At 39.8% G+C, this 14906-nt stretch overlaps 1 protein-coding gene across 1 annotated transcript in view; it reads left to right on the top strand.

Moving 5' to 3' along the window:
* LOC144593554 (structural maintenance of chromosomes protein 6-like) overlaps positions 1–14906 on the top strand; it is a 59686-nt gene that overhangs the window by 22503 nt on the left and 22277 nt on the right. Inside the window, exons 10-17 of the mRNA XM_078399285.1 lie at positions 80–178; positions 581–727; positions 1348–1436; positions 2166–2330; positions 5275–5453; positions 6979–7180; positions 7554–7668; positions 12980–13140. Coding sequence (XP_078255411.1) covers positions 80–178; positions 581–727; positions 1348–1436; positions 2166–2330; positions 5275–5453; positions 6979–7180; positions 7554–7668; positions 12980–13140 — 1157 coding nt within the window. The remainder of the gene's footprint in view (positions 1–79; positions 179–580; positions 728–1347; positions 1437–2165; positions 2331–5274; positions 5454–6978; positions 7181–7553; positions 7669–12979; positions 13141–14906) is intronic.

Raw genomic sequence — 14906 nt, forward strand, 5'->3', positions numbered from 1 at the left:
AATGTTCTCTGCATAGTGATAAATGTGAATTTAGAGTAATATTGGGAAAAGCTGATATTTTAAAATCTTGCATTGCAAGGTCATTGAAATTGAAAAGCAAATACAGCCAATAAAGGATCATATTAAAGTTGAGGGAAATCGTACCATCAAATATGATCAGAAAATAGAGGAATGGCAGGTGAGTTACTATTCCATTTTTTGCTGTGTTAATAATTAAATGTTAACAAATGCAAATGTTGATTATCGGAAGTGGTGTATTTTAATAATGTTAAAAGTTGATCCACATTTCTAAGTAACTGGCAAAACATGATAAATTGTTACATACTCTAATCAGTTTTAAAGTGGATCAGTTTTAAAGGGGACATTTAATTCTTGAAGGCACGTTTGCTAGGCTTTGACAAAAGGTCTCATTTTAATATTCTAATGGAGATGTTTTCAACATAATTAGCTAACTGAAGATCATCTGTGCCATATGTTCCTATGATTTTTATCTTGTAACTTTCTGCAAGGTGATTTGTGAAAATTTATAAATAAGTATCTGAAAAATGAAATTAAACCTCTGTTTTTTTTCTTGTCATAGATCAAAGTGAATGAGACGGAAGAACATTTTCAGACAACCCAGAATCAGTCACAGAAAATTACAGAAGAAGTTCAAATATTTCGACCGCAGTGTACAACATTAAAAGAAGATGTGCAAGGAAATAATAAAATGTGCAAAGAGTCCGAGGTTAATAGATTTAATGATGTGAACTGTAGATTTTTAGAAGTGTACAAATACTAGAAATTTGTACTCAATTCTCTTGAGTATTGATTGTTGTTGGAAAAAATGGCACTGTACTGCTGCAGTATTTTGCGAAAAGCACAACAAAACAGAATCAAATATAAGAGTTCTGAATTTTCACAGATAAAAGAACAGCACGAATCAGTGCTGCAAATGATAAGTTGCTGGTCCATTTAAATGGATTAGTGCTGTTGCAATCTACAGCAATGGAAACTCCAACCATGTGAAGGATCACAGTTACAGGGAATACAGTGCTAGAAAACATAGTATCACCAACTAGAGAGTACTCCTGAGCTACCATATATCTCATTGGAGACCCTTGGACTATGTTTAGTTGGCCTTTACATAGTTGAACATTATTCCATTCATCCTGTATCTGTACACTGAACGGCTCAATTGTAATCATGTATAGTCTTTCCACTGACTGGATAGCATGCAACAAAGTTTGTCACTATACCTCGGTACATGTGGCAATAAACCAAACAACTTAGTAAAGAAAATCAAGCTTATGATGCATATCTGCAATATTTTCCAAAACCAAATTTATTTGTATGTTTTCTGCACAGGCAACATTCCATCGCTACAGGACACAACTGAAACAACTTGAGAAAGACCATGATCAGTTACAAAGGCGTATTAATGAACTGCGAAATAGGTCAGAACACTACTTTTATGGTCTTAGTGGAATTATTAGTAAGATTCATTGTGCTTTCTTTATATTGTAGATTTTTCTATATCAAAAGATTGTGTCCTTTAGTGTTTGATATCTATTTAACACCAAATCAAGTTTCCCAGTAGTCCCTTTATCAACAAGAATGTCTACAGAGGCAAATCATATCAAATGAAAAGCTGAAATCAATCATTGAGAATGTTGGAAATACTTGAAGAGGTGCAGTTTTTATTTTCTCATATACAGATTGTGCCTGACTTGCTCTTTCCAGTGCTTCCTAACGTTCTCTATACTTCCATGACATTGCTTGCCTGGATCTGTCTCTTTAGTTGGAATCTTTATCCATGCCTTTGACCCCTAAAAAGTATTCATAAGCAAAATACTTCAAATATTGAAAATCTGTTGTAAAAACTGATTAGGCTTCAATTCACCACCTGTCCAGTTTCATTTATGGAGAGAAAAATTAAGTGAATTTTATGAGTTGATACTCTTGCATTACAGCAAAGTTGTGACCCTCTCACAATTTCATTATTTTCTGCAGTTGCATAATATTTTGTCTGCCAAAGTCCCTGTAAAATGGTTTGGGATAGTTGTGTTTTATTAGGAGATGTGAAGCTAAAAATCGTGTGTAAGCCTTCTGTACTTAGCATGGAACAGTAGTTTTAACTGTAATTCTTTCTCCCATTCTAATCATGAGCTTTAAATTCAAAATAGTGTCAATCAGAGTTCTGAGGTTGATCTTAGAAAGCGACAAGAACTAATTAACAACCTGCAAGAACAACTGAAAACACTGGAAGCACGAGAGACCAGTACCTTACAGCAGTTGGAACAGTTTCAGCATGCAATCAACAAATCCAAAGATGAACATTATAAACTTGGGTTGGTAATTTTATTGATGTCTCAAATGTACATAGCAACTTTTGTTATGGGGCTGTTTTGCCATCATTTTTCTTAATAAAATGGTCAACTGCATGTTACCTGAGATTGTGTGTTATCGAAAGAAGCCTCAGTTTCTTTTGTGACCTTCAACAATTTAAATGAAAACTTGATCTAAACATTGCCATATGATCCAGTCAGAAAGGATACAAATTATGTGACGTTATGGCAGAATTTGTTACGCCATGTTGAAGTGCAAGCTTTCCATAATATTTGCCCTCTTATTATCTTGCATTGATTTAGTATGGAATAATCCACCTGCCATTGTGAACACTTTATAATTAAGTGATTATAACATTGTCTATCTAAAGTACAATCCATGAGGTTTGAATTAAGAGTTTAACAAATTAAAATGTTGTTGAACACTGGCATGTTGGAACAAAATGTATTGTTTGGAGTTATTTTTTTCTCAGGACTTTGTTTCTGTGTAACGTATGAGCTTCCAAAGTAAAATGATGTTAATGCTGAAAATAATAACTAAGAATAGAAAATGTTGGAAATACTCAACAGGCCACATGTAAAATAATACAGCAACCATTGTATTAAGAGAAAAAATTGGTCCAGATATTCAGCCCGTATTTCTGCCAGATGTCGTCCAGAAATAAATTCCACCAAAATCTATTATGCCTCCTGTGCTGCAGGCTACCTCTTCACTGTACTAATGAATTTCCATGGGGTCCAATAAGTCTGGGCAGACGTCTACAGATTTCAAAGCCCTCAGGTTGGGAATTCCACGTTATTTTCAGAACATTTTCTATTCATGGTTCATATTTCCAGCCACAACTTGGAGTCATAGAGGTATATGGCACCTAAACAGCTCCTTTGGTCCACCTTATCCATGCTGATCAAGTGGGCATACTGAGCTAATTCGCTTTACCTGTATTTAGCCCATAGCCCTCTGATCCCTTCCAACCGATATATCTGGCCAAATGCCTTTTAAAAGCCATAATTGTGTCCCCTTTGATAAGCTTTCTGGATTAAGGGGTGTTAGCTACAGGTAGAGGTTGGACAGACTTGATTTCTCTCGAATAAAAGAGGTTGCGGGGAGACCTGTTAGAGCGATATAAAATTATGAAAGGCATATATAGTGCAGACAGTCAGAACCTTTTTCCCAGGATGGAAAAAATAAAATACTGGAGGACAAAGGTTTATGGTGAGAGAGGCAGAGTTTGAAGATGTGCAGGACTTTTTTTGGGTGGTGAGTGCCTGGAACGTGCTGTTTGGGATGGTGGTTGAGTCAAATACCATGGTGGCATTTAAGAGACTTTTGGATAGTTACATGGAAGTGGCGGGATATGGATTATATGCAGGCAGAACAGGGATAGTCTTGGTGTCATGTTTGGCATAGGCATTGTGGGTCAAAGGGCATGTTCTCGTGTATTGTTTGATGTCCTATGTTCCTCTGGCACATACACCAGATATTAACTACCTTCAATGAAAATGTCGAGGTTCCTCTTAAATCCCTTCCCCTCTCGCCCTAAGCCTTCAGACTCTGGTTGTAGACCGCTGCTCTGGGCAAAATTTGTTCATAAGTAATAGGAGAAAAATTAGGCCATTTGGCCCATTAAATCTACTCTGTCATAGTATGTATCTTTCTCTGGCTGATGTATCTTTCCTTTTCAACCCTGTTCTCCTGCCCTCCTCATATCTCCTCAATCCCGTACTAATCAAGAATTTGTCAATCTCCCCCTTAAAAATATCCATTATCGGTCTCCAAAGCCATCTGTGGCAATGAATTCCTCATATTCACCACCATCTGACTTAAGAAATTCATCATCCTTTCTAAACGTACATCCTTTTAATCTGAGGCTATGACCTCTGGTCCTAGATGCTCCCATTAGTGGAAATATTCTCTCCACATCCATTCTGAGTGTTCACTTTATCCATGCCCATCATGTCATCTAACCTTCCACACTAGCCTACCATGCGGAACCTTGTCAAAGGACTTGCTACAATCCATATAGGTCCGCTGCACTCCCCTCATCAATCCTTTTGGTTACCTCTTCAAAAAAAACAACTCTGGCAGATTTGTGACACATGATTTCCCACACACAAAGCCATGCTGAATGTCCCAAATCAATCCATGCCTATCCAAATGCTAGTAGATTCTGTCCCTAAGAATCCCTGCCAACAACTTTCCCTCCACTGACATCAGATTCACCAGCCTCTAGTTCCTTGCTTGCCTTGCTCTTGCTGCCCCTGTTAAATAACAGTACAACATTGGCCACCTTCCTGTCTTCCAGAGCTTCATTGATGGCTAAAGACAGAGAAACATAGAAAATATTTGCAGGAGGAAGCCATTTGGCCCTTCGAGCCAGCACCGCCATTCATTGTGATCATGGCTGATCATCCACAATCAGTAACCCGTGCCTGCCTTCTCCCCATATCCCTTGATTCCGCTAGCCCCTAGAGCTCTATCTAACGCTCTTTTAAATTCATCCAGTGAATTGGCCTCCACTGCCTTCTGTGGCAGAGAATTCCACAAATTCACAACTCTGGGTGAAAAGGTTTTTTTTCATCTCAGTTTTAAATAGCTTCCCCTTTATTGTTAGACAGTGGCCCCATGTTCTGGACTCCCCCAACATTGTGAACATTTTTCTTGCCTCTAGCTTTTATAATTTCATATGTTTCTATAAGATCCCCTCTCATTCTTCTAAATTCCAGTGAACACAAGCCCAGTCTTTCCAATCTTTCCTCGCATGACAGACCTGCCACCCTGGGGATTAACCTCGTGAACCTACGCTGCACTGCCTCAATACCAAGGATGTCCTTCCTCAAATTAGGAGACCAAAAAAATGTATCAATAATAGGTTCACCTTGACACTACTGATTTTATACGGAAGCATTTGAACTTATGCATGTTATAATTGTGATTGTATATCCATAGACGAGAAGAACAGGATGCAAAAAGTTCTGTTGAATCCAGAAAGAAACAGCTGAACAACCTGAGAGCCAGCAGAACAAACCAGTTGAAAAGATTTGGAGAGAGTATGCCAGCATTACTAGAAGCAATAGATGAAGCACATCGACAGGGTCGTTTCAGGAAGAAACCAGTCGGCCCATTAGGTAAATTCCAAACCTTGTGCCTTGCTCTAATGTAACTCAGATGCTTCGTGTGTGACATGTATTATGTGATGAATTGAGATATGTGCTTCTGCAAGTGAGAACTTTATTGTTCCGTTTCAAGACATGTGACAATAAAACACTCTTGAACTTTTGAAACTAAGATGTTAGGAAATGAGCCAATGAACTAACTGTTATTTTTAAACCATGAATTAAGTATTCAAGAGTAAATAGAAGGCAGTGAGTTGGGACTTAAACATGTTGAGGAATGGTATAAAACATGCAAAAAAAATAGTTAAGTCGTGTCTTTAATGCCTGGTAAACAAATAAAGAAGTGTTTAACTAACAGTTCATATTTGCACTACTGGAAGAATTCGTAAGAAAATGTTTGGTCGTGGGCATCTTATGAACAGGGTAGGGCGAGTGCAACACATCTCCAGGATAGGGCGAGTGCAACACACTTAGATCTAAAAACAGCAGTGCAGTATAGTTGTCAGCAATATATTCATGATGAATTTAAGGAAGAAACAAATTTGGCCTGAACATTCCTCAATCATTAAAAAATTGTGAAAACTGGGAATACACATTTAGTAATTTGTTTCTTCACCACACAGCTTGGCCGCACATTGCTTCTGCATTATTATTTTGAACAAATATAGACATTTGCCATTAAATTTGCAATACAATTTTTCAATGCAAAGTTTGAATTTGCAGTTAGAAGCAATAACTTAATCTATAAATAGCTAATCGCCATTTAGTAAGTGTACATACGACAGCAATCCCTGTTATAGTTATGGCAATAATTTTAAGGCTTTGATTGACACACTTAATTGCAAGCACTAATTAGTGACATGTTCAGATATCTATTTAAATCAACTAAGACTTTATGTCAACCATTTGCTGTTGGAAATATTGTAGGTAAATCTGACCCTCCTTTTGCCCACTTTTCCATGCGTGTTACTCTAGTCCTTGGGTACACCTTTAAAAGACCCCTGATCATATTTTTATTTCCCTCACTGACCTAGGATATTGTCTCTTTTCCATATCTTTCATTCATTGTTCTTTATCTCTCTACATCATTGTCTATATCTCTCGTTTCCCTTATCCCTAACCAGTCTGAAGAAGGGTCTTGACCCAAAACGTCACTCATTCCTTCTCTCCCGAGATGCTGCCTGTCCCGCTGAGTTACTCCAGCTTTTTGTGTCTATTGTGGCTCTACTGCCTCTATCAAGAGCAAATTCGATGCAGACCAAGGATTTACTTGAAATCTTGTACTTTTATGTCATGCATCTTAAATCGTGGAGCCATTAAGGAGTTCTAACCATCCAACTGCATTCCCATAGGATCTTCAATTATTCAATTGAAATTCGCAATGCTTTTTGTCTATTAGGCAGTGTAGTAATGTTAATGCAAATTGTTGCAGGAGGTATGAGTGGATTTAGGATATCTCATTGTTTTGGGATTAACAAATCATTTAAAAAGTGTTGATTATTAATTGCTATATGAATAAATTTTCTTTTCTTTGCAGGTACTTGCTTCAGACTAAAATATCCTGAATATGCTTTGGCAGTTGAAAGTTGTTTAAAAATGCTACTGCTTTCATTTTGCTGTGATAATTACAGAGATGAGCAGGTACTGCAGACTTTGATGTCTCAATACTTCAACTCGGGAAGACGACCCCAAATTAATGTATGTGAATTTTCAAATCAAGTGTACAATGTAAAAGACAGGTATGTTTCCAAGTTTGCTAATTTTTGATTGTCATTGTGACTGATTAAAAATTCAGCCTGCTAATTAAAACAAGACTAGTTATTAATGAATTACTCATTCTACTCAAGGGTGTACAACATCAATTACGTTGTTGTTTCCATTGAAAGCGTGAAAGAGTCTATTGTTTTGGGGGATTATGTTGAAATGACTACAAATGGTCAGGGTTCGATTTTGTGAATGTAAAGAAAAATAATAATTGCTTGTCTCTAATAGAGGCATAGTTTGCTCCTGTATTATTGGGTAAAAATTGACAGTTTTCTACATTTTTATTTATAAATCTTCATTAGGAAACGATAATTGAATTTTGAATATATAATATTTTTGTCATTGCAGAGCTGCATTTCATCGTGACTTCCAGACAGTGCTTGATGCCTTGGAAATAGATAATCCAGTGGTGGCCAACTGTTTGGTTGACATGAGAAGTATTGAAAAAGTTCTGTTGATCAGTGTAAGTCTGCCTTTTCTTCTCTGTTCTGAAATTACAATTGTAAATGTGGTAGTTTAAAAGTTTGGAAGCTTTTTAAATACCAGACTACGCCATGTTGAAGATAAAAAACCTGCTGTTTTTATATTTTCCATACTTTTAGGCCCAAATACAAAAATATATAAGGCATGGCACAAGTTTAATTCTAATGTTGAAAGTTATGGATCAAATGGAATGTGTGGAATATCATTTATATACTCATTCAAAACTTTGGCAATTTGTCATAATCCATAATTAATAGGTGGGCAGCTTAATAAATTGTTTAATTCCCCTCATTTGCGGTTAGGCTAATTATATTCATGATACTGGAAGCAAGGACAATTGTTATGCTGCATTCACTAATTGTTTGACCATTCTATTGTCTATTTGGGTCCATGAATACATACAACATATTGTGGTGCATCAGTAAAGTCACTCCTGGTGTTATTAGGCTGTGTCGAGTTGGTTGTGGCTGGCTGTTTGCATTTTATCTAGGCTGGATAAGAGACCTCAAACTAAACATAGCACAAAAAGTAAGGAAATTTGTGTTTGGTAGATTATTTCTTTGTTGTAACAATGCTTCTTGGCAATAAATCTTATACCATTGGAAAGCCTGTTTATTTCCCTTTTAAATGGTGCCACATTTGTAAGGAACATGCATTTGTGGGATGAGCAGCAGAGCTGAGTATGTGGGTTGCGCCCATGAAAAATGTGCCAAATCTTCTCTGCCAATGCCAAACAGCTTATTCTGCCATTGACTCTTGTTCGGTGTTGTTTGGTGGATTGGATGATTGAAGTCTGAAGAAACAAGACATATTGGCAATTTAACAATTTATTAATTTAATAAACAGGAGCCTCAGTAGCATGTGGAAGAACCATACACAGCCACAACAGCCTGGCACCTCCTCCTCATGCTGGTCACCAGCCTGGTCACACACTGTTGTGGGATGGCATCCCATTCTTCAACCAGCATTTGTCGCAAGTCAGCCAACGTGGTTGTGTTGGTCACTCTGGCACGAACAGCACGCCCAAGCTGATCCCACAAGTGTTCAATGGGGTTGAGGTCAGGACTGCTGGCAGGCCATTCCATCCTCTCCACTCCCAAATTCTGGAGGTAGTCTCTGAGAAACCCTGCTCTGTGGAGGCGAGCATTGTCATCTCGGAGGATAGAGTTCGGTCCCAGACTGTGGAGATATGGGATTGCCACTGGTTGCAGAATCTCATCTTGATATCTCTCTGCATTGAGATTGCCTCCAATGATGACAAGCCTCGTTTTTCCAGTGAGGGAGATACCGCCCCACACCATCACACTGCCTCCACCAAAAGATGTTACTCTATCGGTGCAGCAATCAGCATAGCGTTCTCCGCGTCTTCTCCACACTTTGACCCTATGATCCAACTGCCGTAGGCAGAATCTGGACTCATCGCTGAACATAACGTTCCTCCACATGTTCAGGTTCCAGTGCACGTGTTGCCGACACCAGCGCAAACGGGCCTGACGGTGAAGGGCAGTCATGGCAGGCCTGGCAGCCCTCCTGGCAGCCCTATGAGACCGGAGATCGGCTGCGTGCAGTCTGTTCCGAATTGTCTGGGCAGAGAGCCGTCGGCCATATCGTCCTGCAAACCTTGATTGTAAATCTGTAGAAGACAGCCTAGGGTTCCTAAGTGCTGACAGGGTGAGGAAACGGTCTTCTTCGGGTGTCGTCTTCTTGGGACGCCCACTTCGCGGCCTGTCTCTGACATCCCCCGTTATATGGAACTTGGCCTTCACTTTGGAGATGGTACTAGGGCTCACTCCAAATAATGCCGCAACTTGGTTTTGCGGAACACCAGCTTGAAGTTGCCCTATCGCACGGGCCCTATCCAGATCAGTCAAACGTGGCATGCCGATTCTTGGAGCAGACACCTACTGACCACTGTAGCAGGGCCCATGCTCACAGATGCTGCCAATCAGGTGCCAATCAGACACCTGATTGTCAGCACATGGGGGTACCAGAAGCTCAAAACAAGAGTCAATAGCAACAGCAGAATAAGCTGTTTGGCATTGGCAGAGAAGTTTTGGCAAATTTTTCATGGGCGCAACCCATAAACTCAGCTCTGCTGCTCATCCCACAAATGCATGTTCCTTACAAATGTGGCGCCATTTAAAAGGGAAATAAACAGGCTTTCCAACGGTATAAGATTTATTGCCAAGAAGCATTGTTACAACAAAGAAATAATCTACCAAACACAAATTTCCTTACTTTTTGTGCTATGTTTATATACGGCTAAGACCCCATTCCTAGAATGTCATGGCAGTATTCAAGAGGAAACAAGGTTTGTGGCAGAGGGTGGGGGGGAAATCTTTGTTACATCTTTTAAATATATGATATTCAGACAATTAAAATCGCTCCAAATTAAACTTTAAACACAATAAATGGTTTAGAAGGACATTAAGTTGTTTAAAAAAAAGGTTAACTCTTTCCTCCTCATCCCCATCTCTGTAATCCTGTCCATATGGTTTTGACTCTGATCTTGTGCCGTCCGATTGTTGCTGTTGGTACAGAGAAGAGTATTTCCCAACATAATGCTGATGAATCCTTGCATGCCCATGTTCTCCATTTGTTAGAGTAGTTTGACAAGTGAGTCTGCTTAATTTAGAGTTGGTAGACACAAAATGCTGGAGTAACTCAGCGGGACAAGCAGCATCTCTGGAGAGAAGGAATGGGTGATGTTTCGGGTCGAGACCTTCAGAGTTGGAGTGGTTCCATGCAACTCTACGGGTGATTTACCCAGGATTCAAATAAATGACTCGCCTTAGTTTTCTCCTGAAGTCCCTTCCATCTCAGATGCCAGTCTTCAGCCAATTCGATTCACTCCATCTGATTTCAAAAAATATCTAAGAGCACTAGATACAGCAAAGGGTATGGGGTAAAAAAACATTGCTGTTGCAGTACTGAAGACCTGCCCTCCAAATCTAGTTAAAGCTGTCACTAAGATATGCCATACAACCTTTGATGGAGTGTAACATTAAGGGACACTAGAAAACTCAAGTTAATTAGCATCAAAAGGAAAACACAGATGCAGATCTTGTGAAAAGGAAGAGGGTCATGATTGCTCGAGGCCTGTCATATAAGCTCCAGCACGCTAGCTACTTCATCAATGACCTTCACTGATAAGGTCAGGAATGAAGATGTTTGCTGATAACTGCACAAGATTTAATTCTATGTGGAACACCTCATCAAATGAAAAAGCCAACGTTTGCAATCAGCAAGACATACACAACATTTAGACAAGTTCTCATAAGTGGTAAATGGCATTTGTGCTCCAGTAGTACCAGCTCGTAAGCATCTCTGTCAAGAGAGACTAACCACTTACTCTGGCAATCAATAGCATTACATGAATAAATTCCCCCAGCATCAACTTCCTGGGTGTTACTATTGTCCAAAAGGTCAAGTGTACAAGCGCATAAATACTGTGGCTGCAAGAGCAGGTCAGTGGCTGGGTTTCTTGTGCTGGGGCACTTTAGTTTTCGAGATACAGCACAGAAACAGGCCCTTTGGCCCACTGAGTGCGCCGACCCATACACCAGCACTATCCTACACACTCGGGACAATTTACAATTTCATTTACCGAAGACAATTAACCAACAAACCTGTATGTCTTTTGAGTATGGGAGGAGACTGGAGCAGCCGGGGAAAACCCACGTGGTCACAGAAAGAATGTACAAACTCCTCGTGTTTGTCTGTCGTCAGCCCACATTGTTTTATGAGATGTAAGGTGAGAGCAGAATCAAACTTCTATTGAATATTTTAATTTCAGGTAACCAAGTAACAACCCACACTTTTCTCCTCCCTCTTTTCCCTGTGTCCCATCTGGATGCACACACATTTCTCCCACTGTCCTGCTCCCTTTATCCTCCTCTTCCCCCCAAGAGCCCCAAATCACCTTCCACCTATATACCTTCCGTTTGCTTTGCATTTCAGACCACTTCTCTCCTTATCTCATAACCTTTTTCTTTTTTTTGCATCTCGAGCCTTTGTCCATCCATCTACCAACCAACTCCCCTCAACAATATCCACCTATTATTAGCCTGGCTTTGTTTTATCCCCACCTCTCTTCCAGGTTTCTTTCCCCAACTAGAATCAGAATGAAGAAGAATTCCAACCAGAAACAATTCCTAACTGTGCCCTCTCGAGATGCTGCCTGATCTGCTGAGTTACTCCAGCATTTTTTTTTCTGTTTGCATCCCTCCGTTTCTAAAGTCGTCACTGATATTCATTGCTTCTGTATTGATATGACCAGCAGTCACTTGATCTGTTGGTGCATATAGGTCCATTTCCCAGCCACAGTCTGTGAAGAAGCATACACCTATTTTGCATAATTTTAATTCTGAACTCAGGAAATATTTGTATTTCCTAATCTTTCAGTATTTGTAGCAAATCTTGAGCAAGACTTTCATCAAAAGTGCCTGTTCCGTCCATGTCCCAAAAATGTGCGGATATGTAGGTTAAGTGGCCTCTAAATTGCCTCTAGTGTGTATGGAGTGGATCAGAAAGTGGTTATTGTAGAACTCGTGTGAGCGGGTGATTGATGGTTTGCTTAGATTCAGAGAGTGAAAGGGCCTGTTTCCATGCTGTATCTCTAAACTAAACAAATGTGCAAGAGGTTCACAAATTGCTTCTGTACCTCTCCTGGGAAATTTGCATCCTCCAAACACTGGTTATCATCTCAATAAATAAATTAATAAACTAGAAAAGAAACATTAAATAACATTTGAACTTTTAAAATAAAAGGAATACACGTGTAAATCAATATTGTGCCAAACATACCCTAATTCTTAAGTTAATTTTCTGTGCATAATACAATTACAGGCACAATGTATGATACTTACATATTGCAGCCCAGCGGTATGAACATTGACTTCTCCAACTTTAGATAGTACCTCTGTCCCTCTCTTCCCCTACCCCTTCCCAGTTCTCCCTCTATCTTCCTGTCTCCACCTATATCCTTTCTTTGTCCCGCCCCCCTGACATCAGTCTGAAGAAGGGTCTCGACCCGAATCGTCACCCATTCTCTCCTGAGATGCTGCCTGACCTGCTGAGTTACTCCAGCATTTTGTGATACCTTCGATTTGTACCAGCATCTGCAGTTATTTTCCTACATAAATGGTATACGCATTATCTATACACATCTTGTGTACAGATTTTCTCGCTAAGCTAATGCTTGCAAATCATTAATGTCCAGATGAATTTATTGCAAATTTATAGATGACATTAGAAACTTAAATGTTTGTAATTTATCTTTCTATTTGTAGAACAACAGCAGAGCTCGTGAAGTTATGCAGCAGCAAAAACCACCCTTAAACTGCAGAGAAGCTTTCACCGCTGCAGGTGACCAGGTTTTTACCAATCGCTATTACTCTTCTGAAATGGACAGGGCACGATACTTGGGTAGTGATGTGGAAGCAGAGATCAGGTTCGTAAATATGTAATATTGTGGTATTCCAGCCTGTGTGGGTTGGGGGGGGGGGGGGTAATAGGCCAAAAATATCCTTGCATTTCATTCCTTTACTCTCTGGCCTAATGCATGTTCAATTTGGTTCAGAATAAGTGCTGATGTTTGAAAGCAGCAGATGTAACTTTTAAAAAAAATCTTAAGCGAATAGATCATTCCACATTTGGACAAGTGAGAAGTTACTTACTTTACTTTATTACAGACTCAGGGTCCAGATAAAAGACAAGACATTACATAGAATAAATGACATACAAAAGCACAATAAATTATATACAATAGCACAATAAATTACATACAAAAGCATAATAAATTACATACAAAAGCACAATAAATTACATACAAAAGCACAATACATGGTTTAAAAAATCTGTGTCCTACAACGAGACAACTATACCAATGTCTCCACAGCTGGGATTGAATACCTTATTAGTCTTGTATGTAACTTGGGTTTCCTGGCTCTTAATTCCTATTCGTTAATTGTACCGCATTTTTTTGTACATAATGCGTTGTTGAATTGAGGTTGTTGGTTATTCCATTTCATCACTTTTTTAGTTGTAACCTTTCCTCATGCCCATCTTTACCCCTCGCTCTGCCCCAATTCTACGACTTGCCTACCCTAGGTTCAATTAGCATTAGCCAGTTAGCCTATCGGAATGCCTTAGTAATGTGGGAGGAAACTGAAGAACCTGGGGGAAATGTATGTGATCACAGGGCTAGGGGTAACGTGTAAATTCCATACTGACACCACAGAAGGTCAGGATGGAACCTGGTGGCTTGGAACCCACAGCAGTAGCGTTAACTGCTATATTTCTATGCCACCCAATACATATAAATACATTGATTGGCATAGATGAACTTAGCCATGATCTTGTTGAATGACAGAATACTGAGGGACTGAGTACTGCTTCAAATTTAGTTAAATTTGGATATACAGCATGGAAACAGTCCATTTGTTTCACCAGCTCCATGCCTACCGTTCACTGGTTCTATATTATCCCACTTTTTCATCCACTGCCTACACATTAGGGGCAATTTTTACAGAGGCCAATTAACCTACAGACCCGCATGTCTTTGGGATGTGGGAGGAAACAGGAGCACCCGGTGGAAACCCACACCGTGGAGAATGTGCAAACTTCACACATACAGTAACTGAGGTCAGGATCGAATCTGGGTCTCTGGAGCTGTGAGTCAGGAAATTTACCAGCTGCTCCACTGCGCTGCCCAATTGTTGGTGTAATCTATATTATCTATATCTATCTATATATATCTATATACTAAAACTCTCGTTTGTTATCTTGTTTGTGACTGAACTTCAGCCAAAACGGTACATGATAGCGCGACAATTTTAGGCTCACCGTCGTCACTTTAATGGTAAAAATTATAGTTTTATTGAAATTGGTGTTCTATTTTTTAAGTTATTCACATTTTAAAGGTTTTAAAAACCAGCGCATACGCAGTTGGGGGCTGGTCCTCGTCTAAGATGGCCGCCAGACCAGCGCCTACACTTACGTAAGATGGCCGCCGGGTGACTGCCGTGCGCAGTTGGGGGGGAAGGTCGTCATTTTCGTCATGCTATTTCCCGCCAGACGCCCGTTTGGTTCCGCGGCCCAAGTGGGTGGAGCAAACCCGGTCGTCTCCATCATGGCCGTCACTCCCGCTGCCGCTCTAAACCCAGGGCGTCTCCATCGCTGCCACCTCGCTGAGTCCCGCGGTCCCAGCCATCATCG

Source organism: Rhinoraja longicauda, chromosome 5 (genome assembly GCF_053455715.1).
Source record: "Rhinoraja longicauda isolate Sanriku21f chromosome 5, sRhiLon1.1, whole genome shotgun sequence".
In the NCBI taxonomy this organism is placed as follows: Eukaryota; Metazoa; Chordata; class Chondrichthyes; order Rajiformes; family Arhynchobatidae; genus Rhinoraja; species Rhinoraja longicauda.